The 17,495-nt window shown below is 43.7% G+C and overlaps 1 protein-coding gene across 2 annotated transcripts in view; it reads left to right on the top strand.

The window, feature by feature from the left end:
• B3GLCT (beta 3-glucosyltransferase) overlaps window positions 1-17,495 on the top strand; it is a 116,274-nt gene that overhangs the window by 18,246 nt on the left and 80,533 nt on the right. For both annotated transcript variants that reach the window (XR_004279111.1, XM_032314592.1), the window contains exons 3-4: window positions 5,930-5,969; window positions 11,361-11,470. Coding sequence is in view for 1 of the 2 variants with exons in the window: in XM_032314592.1 (XP_032170483.1) it covers window positions 5,930-5,969; window positions 11,361-11,470 (150 nt within the window). In the remaining variant the exon portion in view is untranslated. The remainder of the gene's footprint in view (window positions 1-5,929; window positions 5,970-11,360; window positions 11,471-17,495) is intronic.

The raw sequence follows: 17,495 nt of genomic DNA, 5'->3' as shown, positions 1-17,495 counted from the left end.
ACAGCAGAGAAAACTTAGCTGCTAAGAAGTAACGTGATTTGACTGGTTACTGGCAGTTAAAAGGCACCTGCGTGGCTCATTTGGTTAAGCAACTGCCTTTGGCTTGGGTCATGATCTGGGGAGTCCTGGAATGGAGCCAGGTATGGGGTTGGGGGCCTCCCTGCTCCACAGGGAATCTGCTTCTCCCTCTCCCTCTGCCCATTCCCCCGCTCCTGTGCTCTCTCTCATTCTGTGCTCTCTCTCTCAAATAAATAAATAAAATCTTAAAAAAAAAAAGAAAGTGAAGTCAGAATCTCAATTTCCTGAATCCTTGAATTTTTCATACTGTAATTTTATATAGCTGTGTGCATTGTAATATGTGTGTGTATGTGTATGTGTGTTTGACAATAATAAAGCTCATTTGTAATGAATTTGAAGTGCTACCTAAGGGATAGTAATAGGGAATTAATTTGAATACAAATGAATTGAATTAATACAATTCATTTTGTATAATGAATTGAAAATTATGGCCTATACTTTCAAGCATACGTTCTAACTCACATTCTCGAATAGGGTAATATATATGTATCTGTCTTCTGAAATATATATATAAATATAAATAGAAACAAAGTGAGTCTTACATCTTCATGTCATTTTTCATACAAAGGTATTAAAGTCCTTGAAAAATACCCCATTTGTGCTTAGGCCACAGAGCCAAAAAAGCCATTGATCCCTTGAGGAGAGGCAGTAATAAAATGTCTACTGTGGACCATACCCGAGACTGGGAGCTGGAGAAGAATTCATTTGCAAGGTCACCCAAAGTCTGTAGATGAACCTGGACATGGGAGTTAAGGCTCTTACCAACAACCACGTTAACTTTGGATTATCATTAGTTTATCACCCTTGGCAGAACTGATCAGGACCTGCCCCACCAGCTTGCTCAGAAGCAGCTGCCTTCCTTCCCCCTCAGCTCACTGCTTGCTTTATTCAGGGGTGGCGGGGTTGGGGGGCGCTTTCTGGAATGCAGGCGGCCCTGCTTAGGGCTGGGGGCCTGCCCCACACATCAGGGCATCTGGTGGCTTCACGTCTGAATTCTGGGTGCTGGGCCCTATTGTATCTCCTGGGGCCTGACCTCTGGGCCTAGGCTCCTCTTCTAGGTTCCTGGACTAGAACCGGGTTTCTGATCTACTGCAGCTTTCAGGGGAGCCTGCCCACCTAGCCTCGTGCTCCAGTCCACAGCACCCCTTCAGCCCTGGTGCCCCCCTCAGCCGTGGCCACATACCTGCCTCAACCTGTAGTCTTGCCCAGATTTACACCCTGTGGTAACTTATGATATTGTATCCTGTGTGATGTAGGGGTAGAGTTGGACTCTGTGGTTCATGTCCCTCCTCCAACACTGATAGGCTGTGGGACTTACTGACCCTTTCTGCTTCAGCTTCCTCATGTAGGAGATGGGGTAATAGGACCTATATCAAAAAGCTGTTTTGAAGATTGTGTGTGTGTGTGTGTCCACCACTTAAAAGAGTGACGGACCCTATTTATTTATTATGTTAGTCACCATACGGTACATCATTAGTTTTTGGTGTAGTGTTCCATGATTCATTGTTTGCATATAACACCCAGTGCTCTTGTAATACGTGCCCTCCTTAATAGCCATCATTGGGCTCAACCATTTCCCCCAACCCCCTCCCCTCTAAAACCGTGTTTCTCAGGGTCCACTGTCTCTCACAAATAGTCTCCCCCTCTGGTTTCCGCCCTTCATTTTTCCTTTCCTTCTTCTAATGTCTTCCATGCTATTCCTTATGTTCCACACATAAGTGAAACTGTGTGATAATGGACTTTATCTGCTTGACTTATTTCACTTAGCATAATCTCCTCCAGTCCCATCGATGTTGATGCCAAAGTTGGGTGTTTATCTTTTCCACTGGCTCAGTAATATTCCATTGTATATACAGACCACATCTTTTTTTTTTTTTTTTTAATAAGATTTTATTTGACAGAAATCACAAGTAGGCAGAGAGGCAGGCAGAGAGAAAGGAAGGGAAGCAGGCTCTCTGTTGAGCAGAGAGCCTGACTCTGGGCTCGATCCCAGGACCCTGGGATCATGACCTGAGCTAAAGACAGAGGCTTTAACTCACTGAGCCACCCAGGCACCCTGGACCACATCTTCTTCATCCTTTCGTCTGTTGAAGGGCATCTCGGCTCTTTCTACAGTTTGGCTATTTGTGGATATTACTGCTATGAACATTGGGGTGCACATGGCCCTTCTTTTCACTACATCTGTATCTTTGGAATAAGTACTCCATAGTGCAGTTGCATGGTCATAGGGTAGCTCTATTTTTAATTTTTTGAGGAAACTCCACGCTGTTTTCCAAAGTAGCTGCACCAACTTGCATTCCCACCAACAGTGTAAGAGTGTTCCCCTTTCTCCACATCCTCTCCAACACATGTTGTCTCTTGTCTTGTTAATTTTGGCCATTCTAACTGGTGTAAGGTGGTATCTCAGTGTGGTTTTGATTTGAATTTCCCTGATGGCTAATGATGATGAAAATTTTTTTCATGTGTCTGTTAGCCATTTGTATGTCTTCTTTGGAGAAGTGTCTGTTCATGTCCTCTGCCCATTTTTTGACTTGATTCTTTGTTTTTTGGGTGTTGAGTTTAAGAAGTTCTTTATGGATCTTGGGCATCAACCCTTTTTCTGTAGAGTCATTTGCTAGTATCTTCTCCCATTCCATGGGTTGCCTTTCTGTTTTGTTGACTGTTTCCTTTGCTGTCCAGACCCTATTTAAATGTATACCTGATATGACAGCAAGAGATACCTTATACAGCCTTTCAGATGGAACGTTAAGTCAAAATAAAAACAGGAACCATCGACCTTACCACTTTTGTCCGTTAAATTTCTTTTATGGTGTTAGTTGACTTCATATGAAGTAGATGTTCATGATGATAAAGATTAATAGTTAACAACTAGTGAGCATTTTCTTTGGGCAGATGATATGCTCAACGTTGTATTACCTAATGAAGTTCCCACAATGACCCTGTAACGTAGGTCTTGTAATTATTCTTCCTGTTTACAGATGAGAAACTGAGGCCTGAACTAGTAAGTGGTAGGGGCAAAATTAAAACAAAGGACCAGCTTTTAGCTGAGTCCACTGATGAACACATTCTGACCAATTCACTTCATTCAACATCTAGGGGATGGCAGTTGTTTGCAACTGGGTACAAGATGCCATTTTACTTCTCTTCTTAGAAGATTTCCTATCAGATTCTTTGGAGGATGTTTTATCTTTTCATGAAGGCTTTGTAAATGAGGCAGTACACATGTGGATTGCAAATGTTCATATCTATCGGGTCTTCACAAATAAAACCTACACCAAAGAGTGACTTGGATTTGTCTCTTCCCAGCCAGGGTAGGAGCTGCCTGTGGGGTAGATACATTAGTAAGAAACTGCTTTCCTATCTGAATAGCAATTCAGTTGACTTACAAAACTTTAACAGTGAGCTCATTTTGACTGATACTGATAGTCAGTGTAAGAAACATGTGGCAGCAGAGATAATAAAACGAACCACGTGTTTCTTCTTAGGAAGAGCTAAGCCTTTTCACGAGGAAAGCTGGAGACAGAATTTTAAATGTCCTGTCAATTCGTTCATTTAGTCTAATTTTCTTTCTCAAAGGGGAAATTGCTCAAGACCGTTTTGGTTCCATTCAGTTCATTTAATGCGGTCGTTCTGGGATGTTTTATTTTTACAGTTTACAAATCGAGCCATTCGAAATGGTTAATCATTTCCGAGCTATTGTTTTCAGCCAGTTGGAACCGCAAAGCTTAATAACAAATGGAAAGATGTGTAATTTTGGTTGATTTTCTTTGGTTTCACAAAGACGTGTGGTAGGACGTCCAGTTGGTTTCCAGCTTAAGTTAGTCAGGAAACACTGAGTTCAGGGTTTTTTTTTTTTGGTTTTGGTTTTGTTTTGTTTTAAATATTTCAGCTTATGGCTACAGGTGATTTTTGTTGTGGGTGTCACTTGGAGCTCACTCTTAAGCGTGCTTTCTTCTGGTACATGTTTTCCGGAGAATATGCCTCTGGAAGACAGGGCAAAAAAGGGTGGAAAAAAAGGAACATGGGGAAGAACTCAGAAGACCTGGATTTTCATCCTGGTTCTGTGGCTAGAATGACTGTTGGACTTCCAGCAAATCCTTTACCTGTTCTGAGCCTCCATTTTCTCATTTGTAAAGTGGAGTGTTGGGTTGGATCATCTCTCTCTCTCTCTCTCTTTTAAAATTATGATAAAATACACATAACATAAAATTTACCATCGTAAACATTTCTAAGTGTACAGATCAGCAGTAGTAAGGATATTCCTACTCTCCTGCAGACAATCTCCAGGACTCTTTCCATCTCACAAAACTAAAAATGTCCCCAGTAAACAGCTCTCTGTTCCCTGTCCCTGGCCCCTGGTAACCACCCTTCTACTTTCCATTTCTATGAATCAGACAACACTGTCAGTGGAATTGTACAGTATTTGCCTTTTTGTGTCTGGCTGATTGCATTTAGCATAATGTCCTCAAGGTACCTTGGCGTAGCATGTGCCAGAATGTCCTTCCTTATTAAAGCTGAATAGTATTCCACTGTGTGTATACACAGTATTTTCTTTACCCACGCCAATGCTGTTTGTAAATCTAAACTTGCAAATTTTCCACCATCCTCATCTACTGGCCAAAGCTGTGGCCTTGAAAGGAGCAGGCAGCTTGATCAAGGGATGGGCAGCAGGTTAGGGGTGAATGCTGATCGGCATTTCTGGTTCTGAGGCCAGCACTGCTTCCCCGAGGGCAGGCTGTGCTCCTGACCGGCGGTGGCATTCAGAGCATGGGAGATGCAGTGATTCCATATGTGCTAACTTACAATGATGACCCAGCTTTGGTTTAGCACAGTTAGAGAAGCAGCGCAGCGTCCCAGTATTTTTTAGTGGGCTTTTCCGAAAAGTCCGTGTTTTATCAGGACTAAGTCAAGTGTCACTTGGTCCCGAGGCATAACAAAGTGGTACCCAACCATGGGGTTCTCCTCAACTCAGTGGTATTTCTATTCTTGAGACAAAGATAATTGCAGGAAATGCTGCAGAAGATAGACACTGTCCTGTGTTTCCCTCTCCGCCCTCCCTCTCTTTTGTCACGGCCCCTTTGGCATTCCGAGACTCCTTCTCTGGCTGTATCTTGGCTTTTAAGCTGTTCCCAGTTTTGTTGGTAAAGGCTCACAAGTGCATTTCTCCTTGCAGTCTGTGAAGAAAATTGAAGGATATTTGCCACTATCCAATTGTTATAATTATAGTGAATGGCAGTTGAAAGCAGAAAAGGGCAATTAGAGAGAAAATTCCTTCCTTGTCTGCCAGAGAAGACTGTGAACATGGCAGAGGTAGCTGCTGACACTTTGCTCTTTGTCAGAAAAATTGTTTACGAGCCCCTCCCCCGATCCACCTAGGCTCAGGATCAGGATTAGGACCAGGTGTTTCTGTGCACACGTCTGGATTTCTGTGTCCAGAGCTCTAAAGCTCTGAAAGGCCCCTTCTGTGCTCACGAACTGCTGGCTGATTGCCTTCTTGGGTCCCGCTGAGGCCCCCTGTGCTGCTCCTCGGGTGGAAGAGAATGTGGTGGTGATGTTCTAGATGCTGGTATGTCCGAGCCCACAAGGTGATAAATCCCGTAGTTAGTGGGGCTCATCGTCATGAACCACGCGCTGGCAGCGTTGAGACTGCCTCTGTTTTGTGGGCCGTGCTATGGGATTCGCGGGGTTTTTAAATGAACTCTCCCAAGAACATTATGAACCAGTTAAGCCTTAGCAGTCCTCTTTGCCGTCTTCCCCCAAATGTTACTGTGTACCGTGCTTATTTTTTTGGTGTTTTGCTAGCCTTGTGATGTGGGGAGATTTACCTTTTTCTCTTTTATCCAAAATACAGAATTTGGAGAAAAGTGGTGTCTCAAGGAAAAGTGACATAGGTAAGTAATGTTTTTTTTTTTTTTTTTTAACTTATGAGTATGTACCCAGGTATATTTCTTGTAAATTATATTTCAGTGAAATGAATTCTCTTCCTGATTTTCTTTATAAGGTCAGTACTGCTGTGCAAATGTTCTGTCTTGGGCCTGGGCCCACATCTACCCTCACGCAGACCCGAGGAGAACACTTTTCGCATCAACAGAGTGACATGTGATTTGTATTGGGAACAACAGCCATTATGTTAGATTGAATTCCCTTGATCCTTGTTAACTGAGTTTCCAGTAAGGGTGGAGGATTGGGCCAGGTGAACACTGAGGGGGCGATGTGGGACAGTAAGACACAGTCTCTGTCATCAGAGGCCAACACTTAGTGGAAGAGAAGGACTCCCCTCTGCCTGGGGCCCGACTTTCTACTTGCTGACTTGCAGACACTGCTTTCCCCATGGGTCAGCTTACCCACCACACGCCAAACCGTCCTGAGAACGCTGGTGCAGAAGCAGCTACTCACATTGTTATAGACACCCCCTGCCCCCGTCCCGGCCCCTATGTACCCTTACTTGTCCCCCACTTCAGTGTATTGTGAGCATCTTCAAAAATGTGACCATGACGTCACAGTTGTCGTTGCTGCTTTCTGGTATTGTGAGAAATAGGTCCCAGTATGGTGACAAGAGGACAGATAAGACCGACATCTATGTGAACTTTGTCGATGTTGGTGGTCCCAGGGTAGGCCGTGGGGGCCGAGGTAGACCCTGGACAGGAGAGAAAGGGCACACTTTCCTTTCTAGGCCTTTCTTTCACAGGCCTGGGTTCTGCAGAGTCTGGAAGGCAGGAGAGGAGCCCTGGGTGGCCTGTGCTGGGGTCCCGGGCATGCATGCCTTCATCTCTGAGACTGGCATATTGAAGGAGCCTCGTTAGTTCAGTGCTTTCTCTTCTTTATGTTATGACACCCTGGATGACTAGCCACTTCTCCCTTTGTGGAGATGTTCTCCCTGCTGCCAACACTTGTGGGTTTGGGCATTTGTTTTTGTATTTACTTTATGAAATTTGATGAGGCTCCTGGGGCTCCTTATAGAAAATGATTATTATTTTTTATTTTTAGGGTTGGGAGAGCAGGGGGGAAGGGAGAGAGAGAATCTTAAGCAGGCTCATGTCAGCACGGAGCCTGATGTGGGGCTCGATCTCATGACTCTGAGGGATCATGACCTGAGTGAAAATCAAGAGTGGGACGCTTAACTGACTGAGCCACCCAGGTGCCCTGAAAATCTGAAGATGGTTGTTAAATGAACTAATGTCACTAGTCTAGGATATGGGCTTGAAAGAACCAAGGGGAAGTTACCTGGGTAAGTAAATCAGCACTCCTGCGATTACAAATGGCAAATCTAGTGATATGTGCTTTGGTATCGGCGTATCCAAAAAGACCTCGGGGCCTTATTTGCCACAGTGTCAACCTGAGTCTGCAGGCTTGGGGGCGTTGGGAGGTGGACTGCAAAAGCAGCCTCCCAGGAGAATCAGAGTCTCTCCACACTCAGGGTGAGGTGGGCTTTTTCCTGTTTCGGCTCACTGCCTGGTCAGGAGATGCATGGGTGACAGTTACTCTCACCAAGTAGAATACAACTGGAGTGGCTCTTCACGCACGTGTGTGCGCGCGTATTTATCCCTCAGCCTAAACTCCTGAGTCCGCTTGCTGTTCGGCTTTTATCAGGAGAGCTGCACGCTGATCGCTCATCAGAGAGACAGCGGCAGGATGGAGTCTGTGTTTCTACATTACCTCTGTCCCCGAGGGATTAGTGCTTAGTAGACTAATTTCTTATCAGAGAAATAGACTAATTTCTATTAGTCTATTTAGTCTATTAGTCTAAATAGAGAACCTTTGATTTCTTTTTCCTTCAAAGAATTACTATTTCTCCTTCAGGGGTCTTTTCTAGGGACCTTCTTGGTTCCATCACCTTTCCTTAAGGCTCTGCAGCTTACCATTGGCCTCAGACCCACACAGGTTCTTTCCCGGTCTTGAGTGATTTATCTTCCTCTTGTGGCCCATCGCGCCCTTCATTGTCGTCAGGCACTCGGTGTACGACCCCTTTATTCCTCTTTCGCCTCATCACCAGTAACTGCCCGATTTGCACCCTATTTCTCAGCCATTCCCAGCTGTTACCGTTTTCAGGGCCCTAATTCCACATGCTCTCCCAGGCCGTCACCGCCCTCTCTGTTGAGAAGCTTCTCCCACCTCTTCTGTGGCATCCCCAGGACACAGGATCCTCATCGCTTTCTGGGGAGGCCCCACTCTGTGGGGTCCCGGATGGCTCCATGGCCCTTCCCCTGTTTGAAAGCTATTACTCTAAAGATGCACTCTTAGTGTGCACTTAAATCCTTCATGGTCTGATCTGGCTGAGCTAGCCTCCTCCTCTAGCTTCATCGCTGACTGTTCCCTTCATCTTTTTCTCTCAAGTACCTGACAGACTCCCGGTCACCAACTCCTGATGCTGCAGAGAGAAGGCAGGCTGTGGGCTCTGTGATAACCCTGCTTCCTTCTCCGCCTCTGATCTGCCACCCTCTCTGCCTGGGTCTGCAGAAAATTGCAGCATTTTAAAGGAAAGGCAGGAAATGCCCCTTTCCAGAAGGTCTGCTTGCACTTGCTCCCCCGCCCCCCCGTGCTCCCATAGTTCCCCACTTGGCTCTGTACTGTAATGGCTGTCTTCTTACCTTGGCTCGGGCTCGCTATTGCTGGGACTGTGCTTCCCTCTCTCAGCACGCCAGAACCTTGCCCTCAGTACAGACTTAGGCACATTTGCTGGATGAGTGCCCAGAGCACGTGTGATCAAGGATAAGAAGGAAGATGGTGGTTTCCTAGTAGCAGAAAAAACAGACACAACCCATAGCATGTGACTCAGGTGCAAGCAAAGGAGAAGGATTCACTTTTTTCTTCTTGCAAACCCTCTTTCCCATGTGAAAGGACTGTTGTCTTTGTGGGAGCAGTGGGAATTTTGCTGATCTGGTAGAAGAAAAGGCAGGAGTTGATTACTGCAGTATTAACCTTTTGACAGATGGATTTGCTCTTTTAAAAATCCTCTTATGAATTATTTTGAACATAGGGGAAGCCACAAAGAGTGATACAATGAACATCCATGTATCTACCAACTAGTTTAAGAAATAAAACATTCCTGATGTAGCGGGAGCCTTATAATGTGGTCTTGATTTGGTGTTCTCATGTAATCTTTTATATTTTCTGATCACATGTGATATATCCATCTTATATATATTTGTGCATATCTTTTCACAAACCTTTGATTTATATGGTTATTCCTTTGAAGCTTGCTTTTGTTTTTCAGTCTGTAGGATTCACCTATAATGTCCATCTGGGATGATGCCTCAAGTACCTGTTAATTTTCATTGCTGCATAGTATTCTAGTTGGTTTATCTTATTAGTGGGTATTGGAGTTGCTTCAAATTTTTTCCTTTTACACAATCCTGCTGTGAGCACTCTTATTCTATATCCTTGTTGATGCATATGCAAGTTTCTCAAGGATGATTAGTAGGAGTGGAGTTTCTGGGTTGTTGGGAATGTGCATCTTCAGCTTTTTTTTTGCAAAATTTTGCAAAAATTTTTCTCTGAAGTTTATCTCATTTTTAACAAAAGTAAGTCTTTATAACTCCTCTTTTGATATATCACTTACATTAATGTTTCAATACAGTAGAACAAATACTACATTTCAGTTGAAACATGAGCTACTTGTACAAGTCTTATCTGTATGTCCTATTTATAAAGCCAAGAAGTTGATTTGAAATAGAGGTAGGTATGTGGAATGTTCATATTTATATAAACCCCCAAAGGAAAAGAATTAGGTCATATTCAATAGCTTGTTGAACATTTCCCTTTAAATTTTTTATTGAGTTTTAACCAAAGAGCATTTGGGGTTATTTTTAAGATCTAGATGGCTCACTGTGGAGCTATTTGCTGTATGAATATTTGAGTGATTGAATAAATGAATGGAACTATAGAACTGAACATGAAAACAATAAAATATATGGGATAAAATTAAAACCAAATTATGTCTCTGAGTCGAGGTGTTAAAAGGAAAGGCACATGGTGGGGGGGTTGGTCCCCATATTTATTGCTATAAGGTGACTGGAGGCTACAGTTTATGTGAGGTCTGCCTTTTGCCAACGCCCCTTTCTGGGCACAGGGCAGCGACCCTAGGGCTGTTTCTGTCCGTTGCCTTATTGCAAACTCAGAACCTAATGTGCTTCTCCGTTGTGGGGACCAAGCAACCATCTTTGCTGGCAAGACCTCCAATTGTCTTCCCTGGTCAGGTGGGCCTAACATTCAAGGGTTTGCTCTGTGCTCGTCATTGCAAGAAAACTGGCCACCCTGAAGCCAGAGTCTAGGGGGCTGGCAAACACTGCCAGTGTTGTTGTAGATTGGCTTGTATGCCACACTTCTTGTGAGGCCTGCTCCTGTGGAATAGTGGCTGTTTTCCTGGAGATAACACGTAATTCTGGCCAGGTGCCCTGTGAAGTAGAGTAGAGATTATGGAGTTATTTATTTGCAAGCTCTCGTGACCTGATGGGACGGAAGTCGTCACTGTTGATTGTCACCTTAAAGACCCATCCAAAACATTCTTGAAGTGGTGTTATTAGTTTGCTAGGTTTGCTGAAACAAAATGCCACAAATTGTGTGGCTTAAAAATGGAAATGCATCTCACAGTTCTGAAGCGGGATGTCTGAGCCCAAGGTGTGGGCAGGGTTGGTTTCTTCTGAGGCCTTTCTCTGTGACTTGTAGAAGGCTGTCTTCTCGCAGGGGCTTCACATCATCTTCCCTCTGTGTATCTGCGTCCAGATTTCCTCTTTGTGTAAGGACACCAAATATACTGGCTTAGGTCCCCTACCAACAACCACACTTTAACTTGAGTGCCTCTTTGTAAAGACTTGGTTCCAAGTAAGGTCACATTCGGAGGTCCTGGAGGGTTGGACTTGAACCTGTGGTGTTTGAGGGATGCCCTTCAACCCATAACAAGCCACGGTGCAAGGTAGGGTTATGTGTGACTCATTAGAAGGCTAGTGGCAAACAAGATTTTCAGCTACCGGGGAGGCTAGTGTTGTAGACGTTTTCCTACTTTCTCACATTTACCAGTTGTGCTTTCGACAGACGCAGGAGCAGGTGCACATTTGTTACTGCAGATTTGATGGAGTACAGTGAGCTTATTTGCTAACTTCTAGGAAGGATGTTTCAGAGATCAGTTCAAAAAGAGATTTTTGTCGCTATGATTACATTTAAATGGATTTTTTTTATGGCCCGAAGGCTTGCCTTGCAGCTTTTCTTTTTTAAACTTGCTTTTAAGTTTATTTCAGTTGTTGAAAAATAAATACCTGAAATCTTTTTTTTTTTTTTGGTTCTAGATTTAAAAGGAATTGTATTTGTCATCCAGAGTCAAAGTAATTCTTTTCATGCAAAGAGAGCAGAACAGTTAAAAAAAAGCATCTTAAAACAAGCGGCAAATCTTACACAGGTATGTAGTGATGGCTGGGATGTCTGCTAGTTACTGGTTTGTTGTTGCTTTCATTTTTTCCAGAGTACTCCATATGTAGAGAATCCATTTTATTTAGATAGGAGTAACTCTTCTGACTTGTTTTGTTTATTTAATATCAACTTGTTTAAAATGTTCTTATTAATTCCAGATGCTCAAAGTCTCACTCTCTAAGTTCTTATTTTTTTAAATTTAAGAGACTTGCATAATTGTGTAGGACTATTGTGGTTTTGTCATAAAGTGTGATAAAAAGAAGTGGAAGGAATAACACTATAAAAGCAGGGCTTAAAATAGCAGGGATAATTAATATTCAAAATTTTAGTACCAGGTTCTTAGGCAATTTTCATGTTGAAATAACATTTTCATTAACCTTAGTGTTTCCTCCATTAGTCTCTTGATCTGTTTTTTAATTGGATATCATTAATTGAACTTTTGGGTTGATTTGTAATGCAATATCCAAGAAGGATTATGGAGAGAAAGATCGACACATGCAGGTACATATTTTAATAATGTTTAAAATAGGCATGAACTGAATCTAAAGCTGCTATGAATAATGCTGGAGGTTTGGGTAAAGGAAGATCTACCTTCTTGTCTTGCTATAGAGATGCTTTCTTTAGCGGAGCAAAAAACATTCCGCCAACCCTGCTCACTACACTGCCTTGCTGTGGCCTTCAAGACACACATGCTTGTCTATAGATGAAGGCCATCCCGCAGCTCTGTTGGCAAGAACTCTTTTTACAGGAGATGTGTGTCTCTGATGGATTGCTTTCTTTCTGTTGGTGGGTGCTGGGAAATAAAGGATTGTAAATAGCCATGGACAAATTAGCCTTAATGGTATTCAAGGCTGAGATAGTGCTGAGCATAAGGTTTAGTTGTGCTTAACCTTTAAATGCTTTACCTATAAAATTCATCCAACCTCCCAGCATCCTTATAAGGACAGGTCCTTGCCTCCCCTCTTTGGAGCGTCACAGCTTCTCAAGGGAAAGGAAAGGCTAGCATGCTAGAGACAGATTGTTTTTTGGTAATTGGAGATAGATGCTGGTGATGAGTTTAAAATACTTCTTTGTTTGGTTATGCTGAGTGAAATAAGTCAAGCAGAGAGAGTCAATTATCATATGGTTTCACTTATTTGTGGAGCATAACAAATAGCATGGAGGACAAGGGGAGATGGAGAGGAGAAGGGAGTTGGGGGAAATTGGAGGGGGAGATGAACCATGAGAGACTATGGACTCTGAAAAACAACCTGAGGGGTTTGAAGTGGCAGGGGGGTGGGAGGTTGGGGGAACCAGGTGGTGGGTATTAGAGAGGGCACGGATTGCATGGAGCACTGGGTGTGGTGCAAAAACAAGGAATACTGTTATGCTGAAAATTTTTTTAAAAAAAGAATAGAGACATTATAATATTTTTCTGATATTAAAGTCATTGAAAGAATTAAAAAAAAAATACTTCTTTGTTTGGAGACCCAACTTTGGAGATTTCCTTCTACTAAACCTTGTCTGATTTCGTCAGAGAGACAGACATGAAGCAACCTTGATTGGATGGCTTTGTTCCATTTGCTCTCGTAAAGCACTAGTGGAGTGGCCAAATGAAGGCCAAGGCAGAGAGGATGGGGAATGTGTAGCCTGAATAATCCCTCAGTTGGGTTCAGGCAGGCATTAATGGAATTTAGTTCAATTAGGCCTTGGCAGTTGCCTTGGATTGCATAATCAGTAATGACACCGGGACAGACTTACGCATCACTTACTCATATGAGTTAAGAGCTTGTGTATCTTTATGTAATCATGTGTCCTTGTTCTCAGAAATACCTTCCCTCTCACAGAGGGAATCATGTCTTTTAGATTATGTATCTTCCCCATTTAATCCAGCTTGTTATGCTTTTTCTTCCTCCTGAGCACCAGAATGGGTATTCAGCCTATGGCAGTGGAATTGAATCAAGAGGAAACTGAACAAATTAAAATGAAAATTTGGTTTAAGTAAATTATTTTCTCTATTTAAAATTTTGTGGTTAATTCTTAAATTGATAATGGTGGACCCCTCTCATACCTCTCTCATAAAATAGCTATTTTACTTCTCCCAGTGAAACAACAGAATGTGGAGAAAAGAGTTGTATAAAAAGATTGAGTATGAGTTGGTGCTAGGAAAATAGGATCTCTTGAATAAGTGAATCTTCGAGAGACAATTTGGAGAAGAAGAAGAAAATTCACTTGACTACATTAACGCAGACAACATAGCAAATGAGTTAAGGAAGGTGGGGGTTTACTTCCACTCACAAATAGTCCCATGGGTGTGTGGCCGGAGATTGGCAGCTCTGTGCCAGAATCCTTCTGTTTTGTTACTTTACCATCGGCTAGAGTGTCTTGTCCTCATTGGCATGGTTGGAACTACCACAACATTGGCATTCTTGTGTATGCAGGACAACCACTTTCCTTTTAAGGTTTTGTCCCTGAAGTGGTATATGTCTTTTCTTTCATTTCTCCCTACATCCCACTGTCATGTGGGCACATGTAGGCTGCGAAAGGTAATCTTTAGTTGGGTGGTCTTTGGATCCAGTCAAAATGCAAGGAGTTCTAATCTCTGGAAGGAGGAAGGTGATTATAATCACTAAAAGGAAGAAGAGACAAATTGACATCACTGCTAAAGTCAGGACATTGTTTACACACCGAGGACTCCCCTAGTCAATAGAAGAATTTATCTATGAACCTCCCATTCATTCACTCATTCATTCAGTATTTACAGAGCAAAGCACTGGCCATGCAGGCATCAGCAAAACGTAGTCCTTGTGCTTGAAGAGCCCACAGTCCAGGAGAGGAGACAGGCCCATACATGGGCAATTTTAAAGCAAGGCTAAAGTGTAGAAAGACAAATACTGCATGATTTCATGTACATGAGATATCTAAAAATAGTCAGATTCATAGAATCAAAGGCCAGGGCGGTAGTAACCAGGAGAGGGGAAAATGAGGAGTTAGCAACAGGCCGAAAGTTTCAATTAAGTAAGATGACTGAGCTCTGGGATTGGCACTCCAGCATTGTACTCTGTTGTACATTAGAAAGTTTTTGCCTTGTTGCAAGGGCAGAGCTCATGTTAAGTTGTTCTTGCCACAGTACAATAAAAATAAATAAAAAATAAGGCACTAGTGAGGTTAAAGAGGAGGGTGGGAGCAGGGAGGCTTCTCTAGACAACCGGGGGAAGGCAGCCAGGGTAGAAGCACGAGTGTGTTGCCCAGGATGTGGGGCGGTGTAGGTGCTACAGCCCAGAAGGTTAGGTAGGGACTGACTGCAGATGAGCTGTAGGTCTTCTTAAGGGTCCAGGCCTTTCTCAGGGCCTCTCAGGGGATGCTCTGGGCATTTGAGAACTATTTCTTTGAGATCCAAGACATTTAGCATCTCTGGCCCCTGGCAGTACATGCAGGAGGAACCCATAGTCCCTGTTACTACAAGCACTGCCTGTTGAAAATGACTGGCTAGGGGAGAGCCATTAGGGCCTCCTTGTGTCAGCTCTGTATTTTAAAACCATCACTCCAGTGGCTGTGAGGAGGGCAGCTGAACAGATAATGGGCCTGGGGTAAGGAGCCTCATCTCAAGTCACTGGGAATTGTCCAGGGTGATGCTGCTGAAAGTGTGGGTGCAGACAGACCTCTATGGTGTGAGAGGCACGGGGCCAGGGGCGAGGGGTGGAGCTGGCGGGGTGGTGGTGGTAGGGGATGTGAGGCCAGAATGGGGGCAGTTGGGGTGAAGGGTGGAGAAGTCAGGACCAGTGTCCAGGTCGGGCTGAGGTGGGGTGGAGCGGGGCCGCCGTCTGAGGCAGAGGCTGGGATTCGTGGGTTTGCAGGGTGCGAGAGGACTGCAGGTTTTTGCCCATGACATCTGAGGTGGAGGTGTCGCATGCTGGAGGCTGGATGTTTGTTTGCTTGAAACTCAGGAGGACAGTTTGACCAGAAGGTGGGATTTGGAATCAGGAACATATGTAGGCAGTGGCAGAAAGCTTGAAGGTACTTCTTCCGGGGGAAAGTGGGACTGTGGGGGAAAACCAGGGTTTGGGGACTGGGCAGAGCGTGAGCAGCCCTCTGGGGATGTAGGAGGAGTGCGTGAGACACACAGAAGGAGCATGGTCGGATGTCAGGGACGCTGAAGGAATAGCCTCTCGAAGTGATCGCTGCTGTCTTGTTACCCCAACCGAACTCGTAAGACAGGGTCTCAAAAATGGCCATGCCGCTGGGTCGTCTTGCTGTGGGGACTCCTGCCCATGCACTTACTTCGGGAGGTGTCTCCACTCGGAGCACTTTGCTGTTACTGGTGCTCTTGTTATTGTTACTTTTCTTAATGATGGTTAAAAAAGAAAAAAGCAAAGCATGTAAAATCTGCCCTCAACCATTTTTAGGTGTAAATACCGTAAAGCACATTCGCACTACATAACCAGTTTCTGGAGCTTTTTGTCTTCTCCCCAGAAACTGGATGCATACCCATGACACAACTCTACCTTTCCCTTCCCTCCGCGCTTGATAACCCTTGGACGTTGTCTCTATGAATCCGACGGCTCTATGTACCCCTCGTAAGTGGGCTCATAGGGTATCTGTCTTTTTTCGAACAGGCTTATTTTACTTAATGTACCATCCTCAAGGTTCATCCGTGCTGTATGTAGCCTGTGATGGGGTTCCCTCCCTTTAAAGGGCTGAATGTTTGTTATTCTTACTTGACAGCCTTGGTCCGCCACAACAGACGGCAGGATGGACAGCACTTTCTGGGATGCTCCTCTGGTGTCTCCCACAGGCTCCCCTGCAGTGCCCTTTCTCCTCCAGGGCATCTGTCCTACCCTCAGACTCCAAAGGGAGGCGAGCCCTGCTCTGTACTTCTCTTTGTATCCCCCACAGCTCCTCATGTTCTGCTGCACGTGGACAATATTAGAAACTGCATTTTTCACTGATAGATTTTTCTCAGCTTTTAAAGCTTAGAAAGCAGTTCCATTTCACTTCCGTATTTACCTTTCCTAGCACTTTATTTTATGCTTCTGTTTTCAGTTTGCTTATCCTTAATTTTTATTGTCCTTTCCGTGTACACTTTGCACGTTCCACGTGTTGAGTAGCTGTCTCAGATTGCCACTAGGTGGCAATATTGGTTTTACGTTTAAAGACACGTAATTAAGCAACATCATTAAGCAAACCCTTCTTCTCCAGCGTTTAATTTCTGTGATAATAAATGGAGTCTAGACTAAAGCAATAAGGAAACTTCCCTTTAATTATAAGATAGTCTACTTTTCTTATTCTGAAATTCTTTCCTAGGATGGAAGCCAACTGTGAATACTGAGGTAGTTATGACAAAACTTTAATGCTTGGATTTAATTTGCTCACAAGATCCTGCCTTTTAGTAGTTGAAATGGCCAGGGACATTTTAGAGTCTGCAACTATACTGGATACTGGTTCATTTTTTTCTCTTTATAGGGGTGTTTTTTTTGTTTTGTTTTGTTTTGTTTTAATGGTATACATGTGATTTATTGAATTTTAAAGGTTGAATTTTAAAGAATTTAAAGTCAAATTTTAAAGATCCAGAGATAGTTGACAGCTAATACAGCGTTTGCGGACAATCCTGGTGGCAGTATTGGGATACCCTGACCTAGAACTACATGAAAATAGAGCAATGAGGTTAACTTCAGAGAATTAATTGCTGAGATCCACAAAACATGTAGGTGGGCCAAAGTCCCTTTAAGAGGTAGGTATGACTCCCTACTTAAAAATTTAACTAGAACTCGTTTTAAGAAATTGATGTATTTTTGAGAAAGAATTGACAGCTCATTCATCAGCCACAGAAGGAGAATCTAAGGCAGAAGTTGTCAGGGCATCCCTAGCTCTGTGGTGGGGAGCATGCTCGCCCCTTCGAGGATGGGTCAACCCTATGGTTTGGCAGATGTGTGCTGTACCTCAGTTGAACAGGATGCCTGGGGCTCTCATGTCACTGGGGACCTGAATCAGGAAGTGTTCAGGTTGCAATCTGGGTTTTCCCCATAGATTTGCCC

Source organism: Mustela erminea, chromosome 15, assembly GCF_009829155.1.
Source record: "Mustela erminea isolate mMusErm1 chromosome 15, mMusErm1.Pri, whole genome shotgun sequence".
Taxonomy (NCBI): Eukaryota; Metazoa; Chordata; class Mammalia; order Carnivora; family Mustelidae; genus Mustela; species Mustela erminea.
This window is presented reverse-complemented; position numbering and strand designations above follow the sequence as displayed.